General features: G+C 43.3%; 3 protein-coding genes and 5 non-coding genes across 10 annotated transcripts; 1 reads left to right on the top strand and 7 right to left on the bottom strand.

Moving 5' to 3' along the window:
- Positions 1-338: 338 nt before the first annotated feature.
- On the bottom strand, positions 339-5,678 carry LOC125528544 (lysine--tRNA ligase). Of its 2 annotated transcripts, none has more exons than XM_048692999.2 (16): positions 5,486-5,678; positions 5,332-5,398; positions 5,009-5,077; positions 4,767-4,932; positions 4,587-4,680; positions 4,357-4,442; positions 4,067-4,182; positions 3,303-3,383; positions 2,824-2,949; positions 2,437-2,719; positions 1,843-1,939; positions 1,578-1,734; positions 1,113-1,256; positions 949-1,017; positions 697-840; positions 339-598 (listed from the first exon to the last, which is right to left on the bottom strand). In XM_048692999.2, exons 1-16 carry the CDS (start codon positions 5,581-5,583, stop codon positions 554-556), a joined length of 1,842 nt encoding a protein of 613 aa, XP_048548956.2. In that variant the 5' UTR covers positions 5,584-5,678; the 3' UTR covers positions 339-553. The 2 variants fall into 2 exon arrangements, with proteins under 2 accessions (XP_048548956.2, XP_048548955.2); XM_048692998.2 differs by having other exon boundaries at positions 5,505-5,625.
- Positions 5,679-5,843: 165 nt separating this feature from the next.
- LOC125550320 (uncharacterized) lies at positions 5,844-9,650 on the bottom strand. Of its 2 annotated transcripts, XM_048713290.2 has the most exons (3): positions 9,632-9,650; positions 9,455-9,552; positions 5,844-6,463 (listed from the first exon to the last, which is right to left on the bottom strand). In XM_048713290.2, the coding sequence occupies exon 3, from the start codon at positions 6,442-6,444 to the stop codon at positions 6,100-6,102; it is 345 nt and encodes a 114-aa protein (XP_048569247.1). In that variant the 5' UTR covers positions 6,445-6,463; positions 9,455-9,552; positions 9,632-9,650; the 3' UTR covers positions 5,844-6,099. The 2 variants fall into 2 exon arrangements, with proteins under 2 accessions (XP_048569247.1, XP_087373680.1); XM_087517554.1 differs by lacking the exon at positions 9,632-9,650 and having other exon boundaries at positions 9,455-9,608.
- On the bottom strand, positions 7,079-7,196 carry LOC125528549 (small nucleolar RNA snoR104). Its single transcript, XR_007292410.2, has one exon. It is a non-coding gene; the product is annotated as a small nucleolar RNA snoR104 (small nucleolar RNA).
- Positions 7,525-7,642, bottom strand: LOC125528548 (small nucleolar RNA snoR104). The gene has a single exon (XR_007292409.1). It is a non-coding gene; the product is annotated as a small nucleolar RNA snoR104 (small nucleolar RNA).
- LOC125528547 (small nucleolar RNA snoR104) lies at positions 7,950-8,067 on the bottom strand. Its single transcript, XR_007304595.1, has one exon. It is a non-coding gene; the product is annotated as a small nucleolar RNA snoR104 (small nucleolar RNA).
- LOC125555168 (small nucleolar RNA snoR104) lies at positions 8,645-8,762 on the bottom strand. The gene has a single exon (XR_007304599.2). It is a non-coding gene; the product is annotated as a small nucleolar RNA snoR104 (small nucleolar RNA).
- LOC125555164 (small nucleolar RNA snoR104) lies at positions 9,097-9,214 on the bottom strand. The gene has a single exon (XR_007304594.2). It is a non-coding gene; the product is annotated as a small nucleolar RNA snoR104 (small nucleolar RNA).
- On the top strand, positions 9,632-12,516 carry LOC125550321 (uncharacterized). The gene is made up of 2 exons (XM_048713291.2): positions 9,632-10,013; positions 12,208-12,516. The coding sequence occupies exons 1-2, from the start codon at positions 9,706-9,708 to the stop codon at positions 12,215-12,217; spliced, it is 318 nt and encodes a 105-aa protein (XP_048569248.1). The 5' UTR covers positions 9,632-9,705; the 3' UTR covers positions 12,218-12,516.
- Positions 12,517-15,393: the final 2,877 nt, after the last annotated feature.

Genomic DNA, 15,393 nt, shown 5'->3' with positions numbered 1-15,393 from the left:
CGTTGTTTTTAGTGTTTTCAGCAAACAAAATTACTCCAAATCGATGTTTTCGGCAATTGTGGTATTTTTTTGGCAATTTACTCCTAGTTAAGCTGATCTGGGTAAGCTGGGAAATTGGAAACTTTAATTTTTTTAATGATTTACCTCTAATGAAATGTGTGACAGGCTGTGAGAAAGAAAGTAGGCCGAGGATGTGATCCCACATACACAAAGAAAAGTTTTTTCCCATACTGGAGATGGGTGTTACAAGTCCGGTGTCCTTTGAAGGTGCATCCAGCTTATGCAAGCTCATACTCTTGATCTGCGCTTAAACATGGACAACTCCGTGTCTCTCTGAGTAACTCAATAGCCAATGGATCCACTCCAACTCCAAATCAAACACGAATCCAATATGGTCAAACACGAATCCACAAATATCAAACACTCCAAGTAGCAGTCTTCAACAATGATATAACACTCGTGTGAAACCATGCATGTTTGATGTTTCTTAATTATGTAATACATGTAATACTGTTGTTTGTTGTCCCTCTTCAATCTAAACAGCGGTTTCCTACTAACCAGGTAGTTGGGGCTTCATTGTTGGGAATAGAAGAACCTCCTGAAAATTCACAAAAAACAGTAAGTCGCTGGGCAGAGAAATGCTGTGTCGTGCAAAAGAAAAGAACTACAAAGAGGGGGTAGGGGTGTTGCACAAACCTTGATGTTCTGCGAGTCCGTCAGAAGCATTGCGATCCGATCAATTCCCATCCCCCAACCGCCCGTTGGTGGCAAACCATACTCGAGAGCAGTGCAGAACGCTTCATCGAGCGCCATCGCTTCGTCGTCTCCCGATTGCCGGCTCTGGGGAGAGCAAGGTTTCACAGAATGGCACGCAGGTTTTCAGAAAAACGTGGCTCTAGAAATTTAATCTAAAGTTTCAGCAGAAAGTTTCGGTTTCTGGTTACATACCCTCAGCTGCTCTTCAAATCGATGTCTTTGCACCAATGGATCATTCAACTCGGTGTAGGCATTGCATACCTATCAAGAGGATACAAAAGTACCGAATTATGCTTTACAAATTAGGGGGGAATGTGCAGCACTGACGCATAGTGTTGCAGAATAGCAGAATTTACCTCATGCTTGTTGATGAATAACTCAAATCTTTCTGTCAGTCCTGGCTGAGTCCTGTGCCATTTGGCCAGTGGGCTCATTATCTCTGGATGGTTGATGATAAAAGTTGGGTTCACACATGTGGCCTCCAGGAAATGCCCAGTAATCTGGTATAGAAGAAACTAGTATGCTCAATAGACGTTATGGAATGTTTGCCTTAATAGATTATGATAAACTACGGTGAACAGAGAAATCATAAGTTGCAAGATAAGTTAAACAAGCCAAGTTTTTTTGAGGAATATTAGACCAACTTGTTACATTCTTGAAAGTAAAGAACATATATTGATCGCCTTGCCTCCTCATGATATACTTATGAGAAATATGATCAGTATTCGGAGTGGGTACCATATATGGTCACAACTCAAGACTAATATAAAACTAACAAGTAGTTCTAACAAAGGCTGGCATCCAAGAGACAGGAATGAAACCTTGTCAAGCAACCGTGCTGTTGTTTGAGGCGGCGAGCATTTGATTCCATACTTCTCACACGTTGCCGCGAGGTATTTGTTAGCCTCGTCGCTTGACAAATCTGATGGAATGTCAAGCCCAGCGATAGATTTCAGTTCCTGCATCATATCTATCCTCCTACGATGACATTGAAGCACCAAACAACCCAAGTGAGCAAACAACTTAGATAATATCAAATCATATTTCACAGGTGCAGTCATGATGTTCAGAGACCATATCTACTACCTGTAAGGAGGTGTGAAATCGATCTCTATGGGAGGGTTATCAGCTCCATTCGCATGGTATTTTATCCTAGTACCACCAGTCAGCTCCCTCACCATACCTGTCATAGTTACCAAAACTTAGATACACAAACATTTTCGACACAATTTGGCAGACATTTCATACGACGGCTTTTCTAGCCCATCCATGCAATCAATTGAAAAAAAACTGATTCCAGTGGTCCATGAATGCATCACTTGGGTAGTACTCCCTCCGTTTTTATTTAGTCTGCATATTAGGTTTGACTGAAGTCAAACTTTGCAAAGTTTGACCAAGTTTATAGAAAAATATATAAACATTTACCATAACAAATCTATATGATGTGAAAGTACATTCAATAATGAATCTAATGGTATTGATTTGTTATTATATATGTTAATATTTTTTTATAAACTAAGTCAAAGTTTACAAAGCTTGACTTTGACCAAAACTAATATGCGAACTAAATAAAAACGGAGGGAGTACTTGCTAGCCTAAGTGCAACACCTAACATTTGGCATGGTCTGCCTGGCCTGTAAACATGAGCCAGAACTATGTGTTGCTAAAATAAGTACGTACCCGACAAAATGGTTTCAGTAAGCTCCATCAGGTCATTGTAGTCTGCATAAGCCATATAGAATTCACATCCTGTAAATTCAGGACTGTGAGTTAAATCAAACCCTTCATTCCTGAATTGCTTTCCAATCTCATAAACACGGTCCAAGCCACCCACAACCAACTGCTTCAGATGGAGTTCAGGAGCAATTCTCATGTACAGATCCATGTTTAGTTCGTTGTGATGTGTAACAAAAGGTTTTGCAGATGCCCCCCCGGGAATCAAGTTCATCATTGGTGTCTCAACCTGGAAAATGACAAAGATGGGAAACCATTTAACCAAATAAGATAATGACTTCTCTTCTCTTAAATAAGCGCTTCAAAGAGAATGCATAATGGTTCAGGACCCACCTCCAAAAAGTTGCGTTCATCAAGGAACCTTCTGATGAAGGAAATGACCCTGGATCGTGTTCTAAAGATATGTCTCACTTGATGGTTTACCATGAGGTCGAGATATCTCTGGCGGTAGCGAGTTTCCTGTAAATAGATGATAAATCATTGGAACTAGCTAGGAAATTATGATCTAACATTCAAAACTGGTCGACGTTTTTTAACACAGAAATAACCTCTTGAGTGACAAAACACAAACTGTTCTAATTTTTTTTAAAGGTATCACAAAGAACAAGAAAATTGAAGCACTGTATCTGTATGCACCCCAGCAATTGATGATATGAAAGTATTTATATAATATCCACCTATTAAAGCATTACTGGGCACTAATATCAAGTTTTCAACATTGATGACTGACTGTATAGAGTGTGGCTCGAACACATCATTAAATTCTCATATCAACTGAGTTTTGGCGGTCAAGGGGTCATGGTGACACTAACCTGGTCCTTTAAAACATAAGCTTCAGTGTTCCTTCCTATTCCTGGAACCCAACAATCAGCACCAGCTTTTGCTCTTGTTGTCTGTAAAATAATAAAACACTTTAACATCTTGTATTGAAAGGGTGTATCTATCTATTTTACAGATGTCTAGGTAGAATATCATGGTCACATGGATAACATGCTCTAATTTCCAAGGAATTTAAACTTGAGATAGATGGATCCAACATTGATATTTTTCAGGTAAAAGTGGACTGCGTTTTCTTATCTGTCCTCTTTTATGTGCCTTAGTGAGCAACATACCTGTATGACTGACAATGCAGTGTGATCAGAAAACATGTACAGATCAAAAATATTATCTAAATTATCTCATAAATAATTTAAATTCTGAAAATGATGTGGCATGACAGGACGGTACTCCCCCCAAGAGGAATTTACAAAAATTCCGAAGTGTGCACAACTAATTTGTGCAAATCAGCCCCTTGGCCGACTTTATATTCACGCCATTCTACTTCTGGAGAAGTATGGGAGCAATTTCGCTAATATGTTTTTTTACATGGTCTGCCACATGTTCTATCATTAAAGCAGCATGAGTGCTCAGTGAAATATCTAAGGATAACTCCTAGAGTAGATTTGTTTATTTGATCGTTTATGATTTTCGTTGCTTGTCATCGATGGTGGTGTTGTAATTTGTTGTGCTTTCTAGGTGTCACTTCTGATACAAATATGGCAAGATCAGAAATATCTGTTTAAGTATCCCATCTCACCTTGCCAGCAACAGCAGTGCAACGCCCGGTTCTCTGGTTCGGTAGCATATGGAGGCATGGGGAGAGCAATATTAAATTTCTGGCAAATATGCTAAGTTCACCCCTGCTACTCCTACCTGATATGGATGTCAAAATAAAGTGTTACCATGCCAGGAAAAAATAGCTGAAAGAAAAGGCATCAAGTGTCAATTTCACGGACTTCTCTAACATTGTTCGGACTTTCAGACACAGAAAAGATATAATCCTCAACGAGGAACTGCTAAATTGGACAAGCACACAAGTTTACTAACCTGGGTATCCAATTATACCGACAATATCACCCCGCTTCACAACACTGTGGCACTTGTAGAATTCAGTTTCGGCCACCTCTGAGCAGCTAACAGAGAGATAAGAGACTAGAAATCACTTCATATATTTTGGTAATGGAAAAAATATATAAAGAAAAGGTATTATAAATGACAAACAAAATGCATCTGATATGCTAATTTCGTCATCTTGATCCAAACAATGCAACTGATACCTGGCCCCAGCCATGACCTGAACCTTCACCCCATCGCCATAGAGATCATAAAAGAAGAGCTTGGATGAGGAAACTCTCTTGCTCATGACCCTCCCTTGCAGGCACAAACAAATAATTTCAGGAAGCAGTAAACTTTGGCAGTGCTAACTACAGTTACTTTCACATGGAAATAATCAATACCAGCCAGGCTTTCAGTGACAGTCAGCAGATGTTCACCAGCACCCAAGCTGCTGTACTTGGCCACATAGTCCGCGATGGAGATCGCGACCTCGAACTTGTGCGGATAGGGGTCGACGCCCGCGCTTCTAAGCGAATCGAGCATCTTCAGCCTATTTTCATAGTATTGCTGCAGCAAGAAGCAGAATCAGCAAAGCTTCTTACTGCTGATAATTTTCTTACTGCTGATAGTTTGGAGAACTGACTGTGGGGTCTGTTTCTTCACCATCCCCAGCAGGACCATGTTGTGGCATCATGCCCACCCCAGCTAGACCCTAAGAAGATAAACACCAGTCATGACTAACCAAGCTGAAAGATTAGGGGCTAAGCGCATGCAGTACAACAAAACCAACAGGCAAAAGAGAAAATTCAGAGGAGTAAAAAAGATCACAAGACAACCAAACTGGAATTTCCTAGTAAAGACTGAGAGACGAGTTTCGAGGGTTACTGCCATCCGAACCGATGAATCGAGACTAGAAACACCTAAACAAACAAGAAAAGGGAGAAGTGCAGATTCTGCTTGAAATACCATGTTATCCCCTTCCTGTTCCATCAACTGCTCCATCTGCCTCCCCCCTCTCTCTCTCTGTCTCCAGCTGCATCATCAAAACCAAATGAGAAACAGGCATGCCCAAAAGCAGAGCAAGAACACCATCCAAGAGAAGAACAGGAGCACCACTCACTCGAAGTTGTTGGATTCACCTGTACGATGAAGATGAACTTGGCCAAACCGCTGTTGATCCTTCCTCTTTGACTTCCTCCGCGGCGGCTGTGACCCCATTTATATAGGGGGCACGGCAGGTGTGAGCTGATGCACCATTAGACAAAAGGAAGTTTGACGTTTCTTGGACTGGCCCCTGCCTTTTCTTTTCTTTAACTTTCCTTGTGAGTGCGAGCTGACTGTACTTCTTATGTTATTCCGTGGTAGCCAAGTTTCAGGGTCTCATACTATATTTGGCATGGGAGACTTGACCTGAAAAGTCTCAAGACTTGGAATCCAACAACGTGATTCCCAAGTAACAGTATTATTCCCAGCGCAGGTGTTTCAAAAGATGCAATTTCATTCCCGCGACACGTGTCGGAAAACCCCGTGTTCTGAACAGAAACATGTCGATCTGTATTGTGTTGCCTGGGACAGTTACAGGTTCGAGAAGTCGAAATCGACACGGGGAAGCTAAACTGAAAACATCATAAGCCTGAAGGCACTATTTATCTGCACTTCACTTCAAGAACAACTGCCATATGTCAGGACTAAACAGCCGGTGGAAATCAGCTATTGATGATCGGCTACCACCGTTCACAGCAGCTTCACGCCGGTGGCCGTGAGAGAATCGATGACGGCCTTGACCTTGCCGTGGTACGTCTGGTCTCTCGACATGGAGACGGACACCGCGGGGATGCCCCTGAACAGCAGGCGCTCGCCGAGCAGCTTCCCGATCTTGGCCGCCGCAGCCACATCCCGCGTCGACTCCATGCTTGGCCTCAGGATCTTCTCCTGTGAGCTCGCTGCGCATGCGATGGTCGCCGATGGGGTGTGGATGACCTGGGCCGTCACAAAGTTGTTTGTGAAGTGCATCTTCAGAACATAGGGCTTCAGGAACTTGGTGATTGCAGGCGCCCTAGCTGGTGCAGGGATAACCATGTCGGCTAGTTAAGCTGATCTGCATAAGCCAGAAAATAGGAAAAGGGAGTTAGGCAAGAACACATGCAATGTTTCAGAAAATTGTGAATGGTTATAGCGAGTACACAGCAAAAAAGGTACTCCATATGTTTCAGATTCTAAATCCAAGAATGCGTACACATGTATAATGTATCATAAAAAGGGCATCCAAGTTCGATGGTTATGATCAGTTGAATCCAGGGAAAGCATGTTACAGTTCACATCATCATAGTTCATTATTCTTGAAGTAACAATTTCAGCAGTTGAGAAAGTGACAAAGTGATCCAGTAAATAGTAATCAATTCAAAACGTTATGGCTGAAACTGAAGAATTTTTAGTACGCAGCCTGAAGGTTACTGATATGTCAGCACACAGTATAAGTGTATAACATTCGGTAAGAGTCCATAACAGAAAGTTGGTTGGTCCCAGTGTCCCACTTTCAGCCTTTTCTTCCTAAAGCGTTTAATCAAGACTAACCGCAAACCATTTAAGCAAGTTGACATACTCCAAGGACCATACTGAGGAGAAAATCTGAAAATGATACTACTAAATATGGACATAAAGGAGTTACTAATCCGGGCAAACATTTTTGAAGGAACATCAAAACAAATCCAGCATGGATGTTTTCTCATTTGAGACTTGCAGAACTCCCTAACAATACCACAAGCAGGAAATGAAAATTTTACTTTAGGAAGATTGTATCAGGTAGGCATGTTGTGCTTTGAATGCCACCATTCTTTTCTTCCGTTCCATGGCATATAAAGTTGGGAGTAGTCAAAGTGTTGGAAATCGCTTTAATCAATAAGTATTTTGCTTCTACAGAAATCAGTAAAGATACAAAAAATTCCACCAATATATTGAATACCAAAAGGCCCTCATTCAAAGCTAAGACATATTGTGGTGCCATATCCAGGGTTGAATTACAGACTGAACTTGGAAACCCCAGGAGATCACAATGAGTAAGCAAGAATTCTTCTACGCAAGATAACAAGCAAGGAATGTTCTCAAGAAACCATAACTGGAAGTTGAGCTAAGTCCACCGGTGTGGTCACAAACACTGATGAAGCTGTCTTATCATTTGAGACTTGCAGAACTTGCTTACAACACCACAAGCAGGAAATGACAATTTTACTATAGGAAGATTGTATCAGGTAGGCATGTTGTCCTTTGAATGCCACCATTCTTTTCTTCCATAGCATATAAACATGGGTGTGGCCAAAGTGTTGGAAATTGCTTTAATCAAGAAGTTTTACTTCTACAAGAAATCAATAAAGACACAAAAAATTCTCACCGGTATATTCAATATCAAAAGGGCCTCAATTAAAGCTAAGACAGGGCTGAATTCCAAACTGAACTGGGAAACCCCTTGAGATCACAATGAGTAGGCAAGAACTGTTCTACGCAAGAAAACAAACAAGAAATGTTCTCCTAAAGAAACCATAACTGGAAGTTCAATTAATTCTACTTATGTAGTCACAAACACTGATGAAGCTGTCTTGTCACTTGAGACTTACAGAACTTGCTTACAATACCACAAGCAGGAAATGACAATTTTACTCTAGGAAGACTGTATCGGGTAGGCATCTTATCTTTTGGATGCTACCTTTCTTTTTCTTCCATACAATAAACAGTTGGGCCTGTGCACAGGACAGGATGCAACTTGCTTCTTCAGAGGATAAACTTTTCAGGCACATTACGAACACTATCAGGTAAATGTATTCCTTTATATACTTATAAAGCTGAATAATCTCACATTTGCTAGTCAATGCATTCTATTCAGTTACAACCAACGCCAATTAATCAAAGAAAACTTTCAGATCCACAAATAAGCAGTGAAAGCATATATCGGCATTTCACTTCTACGCAATGTTTGATAAACTTAATTCAGTTCAGCTTCAAACCAACATATCGGCATTTCACTTCAGCCTTCGGGGGATACACAATTTCCACAAATATATCCTATATCAGAAACCATAGATTGGATTAAGACCTACTGCACTGTATTTGTGAACGAAAATGTTCTAGGATGGGAGTGATTCCAGAACTTGAACTCGAAACCAAGTCCTGACGATATCATAGAAAAATGCTACTGTACAAATGTTTCTCCACAAGAAAATATGGACACAAAGGAATTATTACACCGGACAAACATCTTTGGAAGGAACGTCAAAACAAATCCAGCATGTACATTTTCTCATTTGAGACTTGCAGAACTTCCTAACGAAACCACAAGCAGGAAATGATAATTTCACTTTAGGAAGATTGTATCAGGTAGGCATGTCGTCCTTTGAATGTTACCATTCTTTTCGTCCGTAGCATATAAACTTGGGTGTGGCCAAAGTGTTGGAAATTGCTTTGATCAAGAAGTTTTGCTTCTACAAGAAATCAATAAAGACACAAAAATTCCCACCAGTATATTCAAATATCAAAAGGCCCTCAATTAAAGCCAAGACATATTGCACTGACATATCCAGGACTGAATTTCCAGACTGAACTGGGAAACCCCTTGAGAGTTGAGATCACAATGAGTAAGCAAGAGCTGTTCTACACACGGAAATAAACAAAGAATGTTCTCCTCAAGAAACCATAACTGGAAGTTGAACTAAATCCACGTATGTGGTCACAAGAACTGATGAAGCTGTCTTATCATTTGAGACTTGTGGAACTTGCTTACAATACCACAAGCAGGAAATGACAACTTTACTCTAGGAAGACTGTATCGGGCAGGCATCTTATCTTTTGGATGCTACCTTTCTTTTTCTTCCATACAGTAAACATTTTGGCGTGTGCACAGGACAGGATGCAACTTGCGTTTTCAAAGGGTGAAATCAGTTGGGCGTGTGCAACTTGCTTCGTCAAAGGTTAAAATTTTCAGGCATGGAAAGGGGTCGGCCCTGCATGCCACTGGCGTATGAATCATCCAAGGATCATGGAGTCGGAGCTGCGTCCGCAATAGCATCAGCTGCCAGTCGAGATCGAGAGAGAGTCTTACCGTGGGCGGGGTAAACGGCGGCGGCGCTCTGCTCCCGTCGGGGCGGGCGGCGGCGGCGGCGGCGGCGGGGAGAGGGGCACAGGTACTGACGTTTCGCCCTACAAGCCAGAAATGCAAATTCAGAAGAGCGCAGGGGCCCGAGTGAAACAAAAACATCGGAAGAAACAGACGGCCGACCGAGAGCGAGAGCGAGGCGTCCCGAATCCCAACGCTTCATTCAGGCAGCGATAGTTCGGGGCAGCGGCGGCGCGATGCAGGCACTGGCGCGAGCGGCGCGGGGGCTGTGGCCGGCGGCGGCTGCGGCGGGGAGGGGGCAGGCGCAGCTGCAGGCGGCGCGGGGGATCGTGGTGCAGGTGAGGGACGGCAACCTGGAGCGCGCGCTGCAGGTGATGGAGCGCAAGATGCGGTCCAGCGGCATCGAGCGGCTCATCAAGCGCCGGACGGAGCACCACGTCAAGAACTCGGAGAAGCGCGTGCTCGCGCGCAAGGCGCTCATGGCGCGCGTCCGCTCCCAGGAGCTCGGCAAGAGCCTCCGCGACATCCTCATCAAGAAGATCAGGTCAGCGCCACCGCCACTGCCGCTCCCTCCCCCCCTTCTCTGGCACAGTACAACATTCGTCGTGATGGTTGCGAGTTGCTGCGGTGGGCTGTGGTGCGCTCCAGGTGCTCGACGAAATGCCGGTTGCGGTTTTGCTTGTGTATATAAGGGCGTGTGGGTTAGGTTCCGCATGGTAGGTGTTTGATGAAATGCCAGAGTGATTGATTACAAAATTGTGAGAACGTGAGATGCAGATCGGTTATACTATCCTGGGGCTTGGTATGGGTGCTTACTACTTTAGAGCTACGGGCTGTTGAACATGGAGAAGATTTTGTGATAGAGTGAACTAGGTTGGCCTCAGATTAGATATCCAGAGACAGTCATGCTGTATTGGGTAATCCCGTCACCGATGTGATGCATATCAGAAACCGAGAAAATTGGAAGTCCATGATCCACAAACTTATAATAATCTAGTAAAAGGAATACAGGTTTGATCACTTTAATCAACAAAAGATCGTTTTAACCCTTGAATGTTGGCTTCGTTTATAAGTTCAACATTACTTGATATGAAAGTAACTTTATTGATGTTGTGTTAGTCAGTTAGTTGACATAGTTAACCTCTGACATTTAACCCTTGAATGTTGGCTTAATGTGTAAGTCCCCTTTGTTTGTTTGCATCAGCGTTGAGCATACGGCATAAACCTCTGATATTTAACTGGAAGTGTTAGATCAACTCTATAGAATTCATCCGGTCATGTGCAATGCAAATGTAGAATGTGATAGTATATGGTAATGAAGTAATGAGTGATGAACCATATCAACTGTCAAGGACGCACATATGAACCAGTATGAACTCTCCCGTTTCCTTATGACAACATCAGCATACTGAATCTCATAGTGCACAACATCTACTTATGAGTTGTATGAGACATGTATAATCTTAATTCTGCTGGGCTGCCATTTCTCATTTACTATCGTTTCAGAGAATACATGCTAAACAAAGTAAAACTAATATCCTGGTAAAATTGGAAAAACAAATCTGACATTGCACTGTCCTATTTTGGCACGAAGAGGTTAATTTAAGTATATTGGATGCAATTACCCCTTATATTATGGGACGGAGGGAGTACTTTTCAAAACCAATTCCCGCAATCAACTGCACTAACTGAAAAGACCAGCTGAATTAGTCCATGCCAACTTTCTTCTTAGCACCTTGCCTGGTGCAACTACATTGCTTCCTGATCAAGCAGTTGGGTCATGGATGATGGATGGTACAATTTAAATTGCTACCCCTAGGATTGCCTTGAGGTTGTAACTGTGATCAGTTAGATGATATAGCTAGTGCAGCATATATATGTCGAGTTACTGGATGAACTAAATCGGAGGAGAATCCCAAATGGAAACGGTAAAGATTCAAATATAGGCCACGCACTGACAGTAATACACAGGACAAGTATGATACAATAACATTATCTGACTGCTTACGGTTAGGTTATTGCATGGTTTCTAGAGCTTTCACATCTGTATTCACATTATTGTGGTTATTGGTTATTCATATCTGATGCATCATCATGGAAAAGTTTATGACACATGTTACTGCACTGATCACATGCTTGAGATAATTAGAGAACGGAGGCAAATAATTCATTTTCAAACCCATTGATGACAATATGACCACACAGGTGCAATCATTGTACTGCGATGTTGTATATATGTTGTTAGGTCTGTACTGCCTCAGATTGGGGGCACCGTGCTGTGGCTCCATATCTATGTAACTTAGTATTTCTGTCAGATACGTAATACTGCATTGGGCATGAGGAGTAAAATAGGCAAACCGCTAGCATTTACTGATATAGAAAGTCGAGTATGTTGAGCAGACTAATTTCTTACAAGGCATACCATTTATGTGATTAGCACATCACATCAGAGTGAGAACTCATTTCATTTTAGTAGGAGGTACTTACTGTATACTGTTTTTGTGATGCTGTTTGCACTTTGCGAAACTATTGTCTGCAAGAGCTTTTAATGGGGCCTCTAGTCTAAAGTACATAGTCTTGGAGCCTAATTCAGTATTATATACTTAAATTTGTTGAGTAAACGTTGTAGCACTATGCTCCATGAAAGCCTTCAGGCAGAAATCGGCGTTACTTGTAAACTTTGTTGTATGAATCACATTTTTTCTATCTGTTTACCGAAGAGTGTTTGCTTTGTGCAGGGGTCAGTAAGGGCATCTCTCAGCGGGCAGCATTTCAGCAACATTCAGCGGTACTACAGGAGGGTTACAACGCTATTTGTCATGGGTGCTCAATGTTGAACATTGTAATCAATCTCCATGATGGGATGTAGTAACTGAGCTGATGATATTTTTTTGAACTACAGATCTGTTTACAGCAGGTTGATAATAACTTACCTGCATGCCAAGAATCTTTTTACGTCTTGGATCATAGGCAAGGTTATGATAAATTGTTTGTTGAGGAATTTTTATGGTACACCTTAGTAATGTACTGTTCTTGGTGTCTCTGAATCTGCTATGGGTGCATGTGCTCTGTGTGCAATAATTCAGGCCTTTTTTTTGAGGAAAATAATTCAGGCCTTGTGTTGCTGATGGAATGATGACCATATGCAAACAGTATGTTTCCACCCTTTGCTAGCCTTTTCCAATATTACTCCTCAAGAACTCAAGCCGTTGTTTTACAATCCTCTATCCACCCTTTGTACACATATTATGGCTAATATGTTGTTGTTGAGCCATCAAGCTTCTTCATATTATGCTCTTTTCAACTCCAACGGATCATGGTAGCTTCGGGCGACATAGGGTGGCCCGCTAGGTAATTGGGACGTTTAAAAAACGAATATATGGTTTGACCAAGCGAAACATCCTAGTATTATGCGAACCACGACTCTTTTCACCCGCTTAGAGCAACTCCAACGCAAGGACCCAAACGAACACCGATTTTGTCCGTTTCGTGTCCGTTTGGGTTACCTGTCCGCCTAGTGGACATGGGGCGGACAAGCCTTGTATCCAACGCACGTCGACCCAAAACTCTCCGCGCCGCCCGCCCCCTCCTCTCTCCCTCGCGCCGCCCGCCCCCTTCTCTCTTCCTCGCGCCGCCCCTCCTCTCCTCCTCGCGGATCCCCTTCCCCGTGAGATTTTTCTCTGCTCGCGCCTCTGCTCGCACCGCCGTCCGGGCCTCGAGCCCCAGCAGGAGCGCGCGGAGGAGCCCTGCGCCGGTGGCCTCGCTGGGGCGTGGAGGAGCGGCCGAGCGCGCCGTGGCGACCTGCTACGGTGGCCTCGCGGCGGCGCGGAGGAGCGGCCGAGCGCGCGTCGGCGACCTGTGTCGACGGCCTCGCTGCGGCGCGGAGGAGCGGTCGAGCGCGCGTCGGCGACCTGCTGCGGTGCGGAGGAGCGGTCGAGCGTGCGGTGGAGACCAGCACCGGTGGCCTTGCTGCGGGCGTTGCAGTTGCTGACATATGGGACCAGGGGCGGACACGAGCGGGCGATGGCGGTGGACGAGAGCGTCCGCTTCCGTCCGCTTCGTACCCATTTGTTCCCAGATTTGGGTCAGGTTTGGGTCGGGGACGGACAACAGGCGGACACGAACGTCCGTTTGGATCGCCCCGTTGGGCCAAGTTTTCTGTCCGGATGACCCAAACGGACAAAATGGGTCCTCTCATTGGAGTTGCTCTTATGTTCTCTCTACTGACCATCATGCTTTTCTCGTCAAATGGCCTTCTCCACCCTCACTCTAGAAAAAGACGTGGTGTGTCTTCCACACCCCTTTGGTTTGCCATTGCTTCGCTCATTCATCACCCCCTCCACTTTACTCGCTCCCTCTTCATCTATAACTCGCCCAAATAACCACATTAATTACTATGTTTACAACGGATGGTGGTCCACTAAGCTCTTCACCTCATGAGATATGTGCGGCGAAGACAGGCGTTCTTCATCCTCTCACCTTAAATCAGTATTCGGATAAAAACCTCAAAGGCCTTGCGGCTTTACTGTAAGCCACGCGTCCGTGGAAGGGAAGCCCGGCGATAGGATCTGCCTCCGGTGTCATGAAAAGCTCTTCTGTTGGATAAGCATCAACTACTCATGATGCTTTTGTCGCATCACGATGAGCCTTTTGGCATTGTGGACGAGAACAAAAAAATTATCCTTTTTGCTAGGAAAACACTTAGATAAGAATGAGAAGAAAAAATCATTGTTATCTCTTTTCTTATATGCTAAAATGGACAAAAGTAGTGAACAATAGTACATCAGTCATTTTGTTGTATGATTTTGAATCCAGTTTGTTTCCAAATGCATGTACAAATGTCTTGTTGCATCGTATCATAAATTTTGATTGAATTTGACCGGGCTATTAAAATGTAAAACATGCCACAAATGGTTTGTTGTGACTTGTGAGCTAAGAATACAAAATTCAAATGGCAAACAAGCACTTCAAATACCAATTTGATACATCATGCAAATAGTCATAAAACGTTCGAGAAAGTATGAAGACTCCACAACAATACCACCATAGTCTTGTGACAAAGCCATATACATTCAAGAGGGCTCTATCTATCGCCAAATATGAACAGTATTAAAACTTAAATTGAACTTAGCATGCCAAACCCAAATAACTGCAAAATCCCATTTTGTGATTAGAGAACAAACTACCCATCGGAGAAAGAAGACAAAGTTTACCTCTTATGGAGAATGACCTACACCACAACCTTGTTCATGGGATTCATGGGTATGGTCAGACTTGGCAGAAATTGGTGGAAGTTGTCAAGTACGTTTGTAAACCCCGCCTACATTCAAAATAAGTTTTAAATATAACAAATGCAATTCCCCTTGAATGTAGTCACATAAGACACCACATGTTCGGTGCCACTGCCCAATGACTTGTCAAGCTGACATCACAAGCCAAATAAGCTCACATATTCGACACTACTAGCCACACATTTGTCACACTGGCTTTGCAAGCCATGAAACGATGATAGAAACCACCGCCGTCAAGTGCGGCCACACATATTGTTCATGTGCATGCAACAGGTTATGCATGGTATAATAACCAACTCATCCTCATCACAAAGTTGGCATGCACATACCTTTTGCCGACTTGGATGTAGGATGGGCGGTATTTCCTAGCTACGAGACGCTTTAAGTGGAGATAACCGCGGGACCGAAGAAGAAGTTCTTAGATGATGGGGTAAGTGATGTGTGATGACCTAACATGAATACATGGTTTCCTCAGACCCGTGTCTCCATGGCCAGTCATGAAATGTGAAAACGGGACGATGGCATGACGGCACAGCTGGGTCTACAACGAAACATCTAGCCGACCACTATGCACTGACACGGCTGCCTCGTAGCCCCAAAGGGGCTCCATCATCGTCCTTTTGCGGTACCAAC

Source organism: Triticum urartu, chromosome 4A (genome assembly GCF_056163025.1).
Source record: "Triticum urartu cultivar PI428250 chromosome 4A, HENAU_Tu73, whole genome shotgun sequence".
NCBI lineage: Eukaryota > Viridiplantae > Streptophyta > Magnoliopsida > Poales > Poaceae > Triticum > Triticum urartu.
This window is presented reverse-complemented; position numbering and strand designations above follow the sequence as displayed.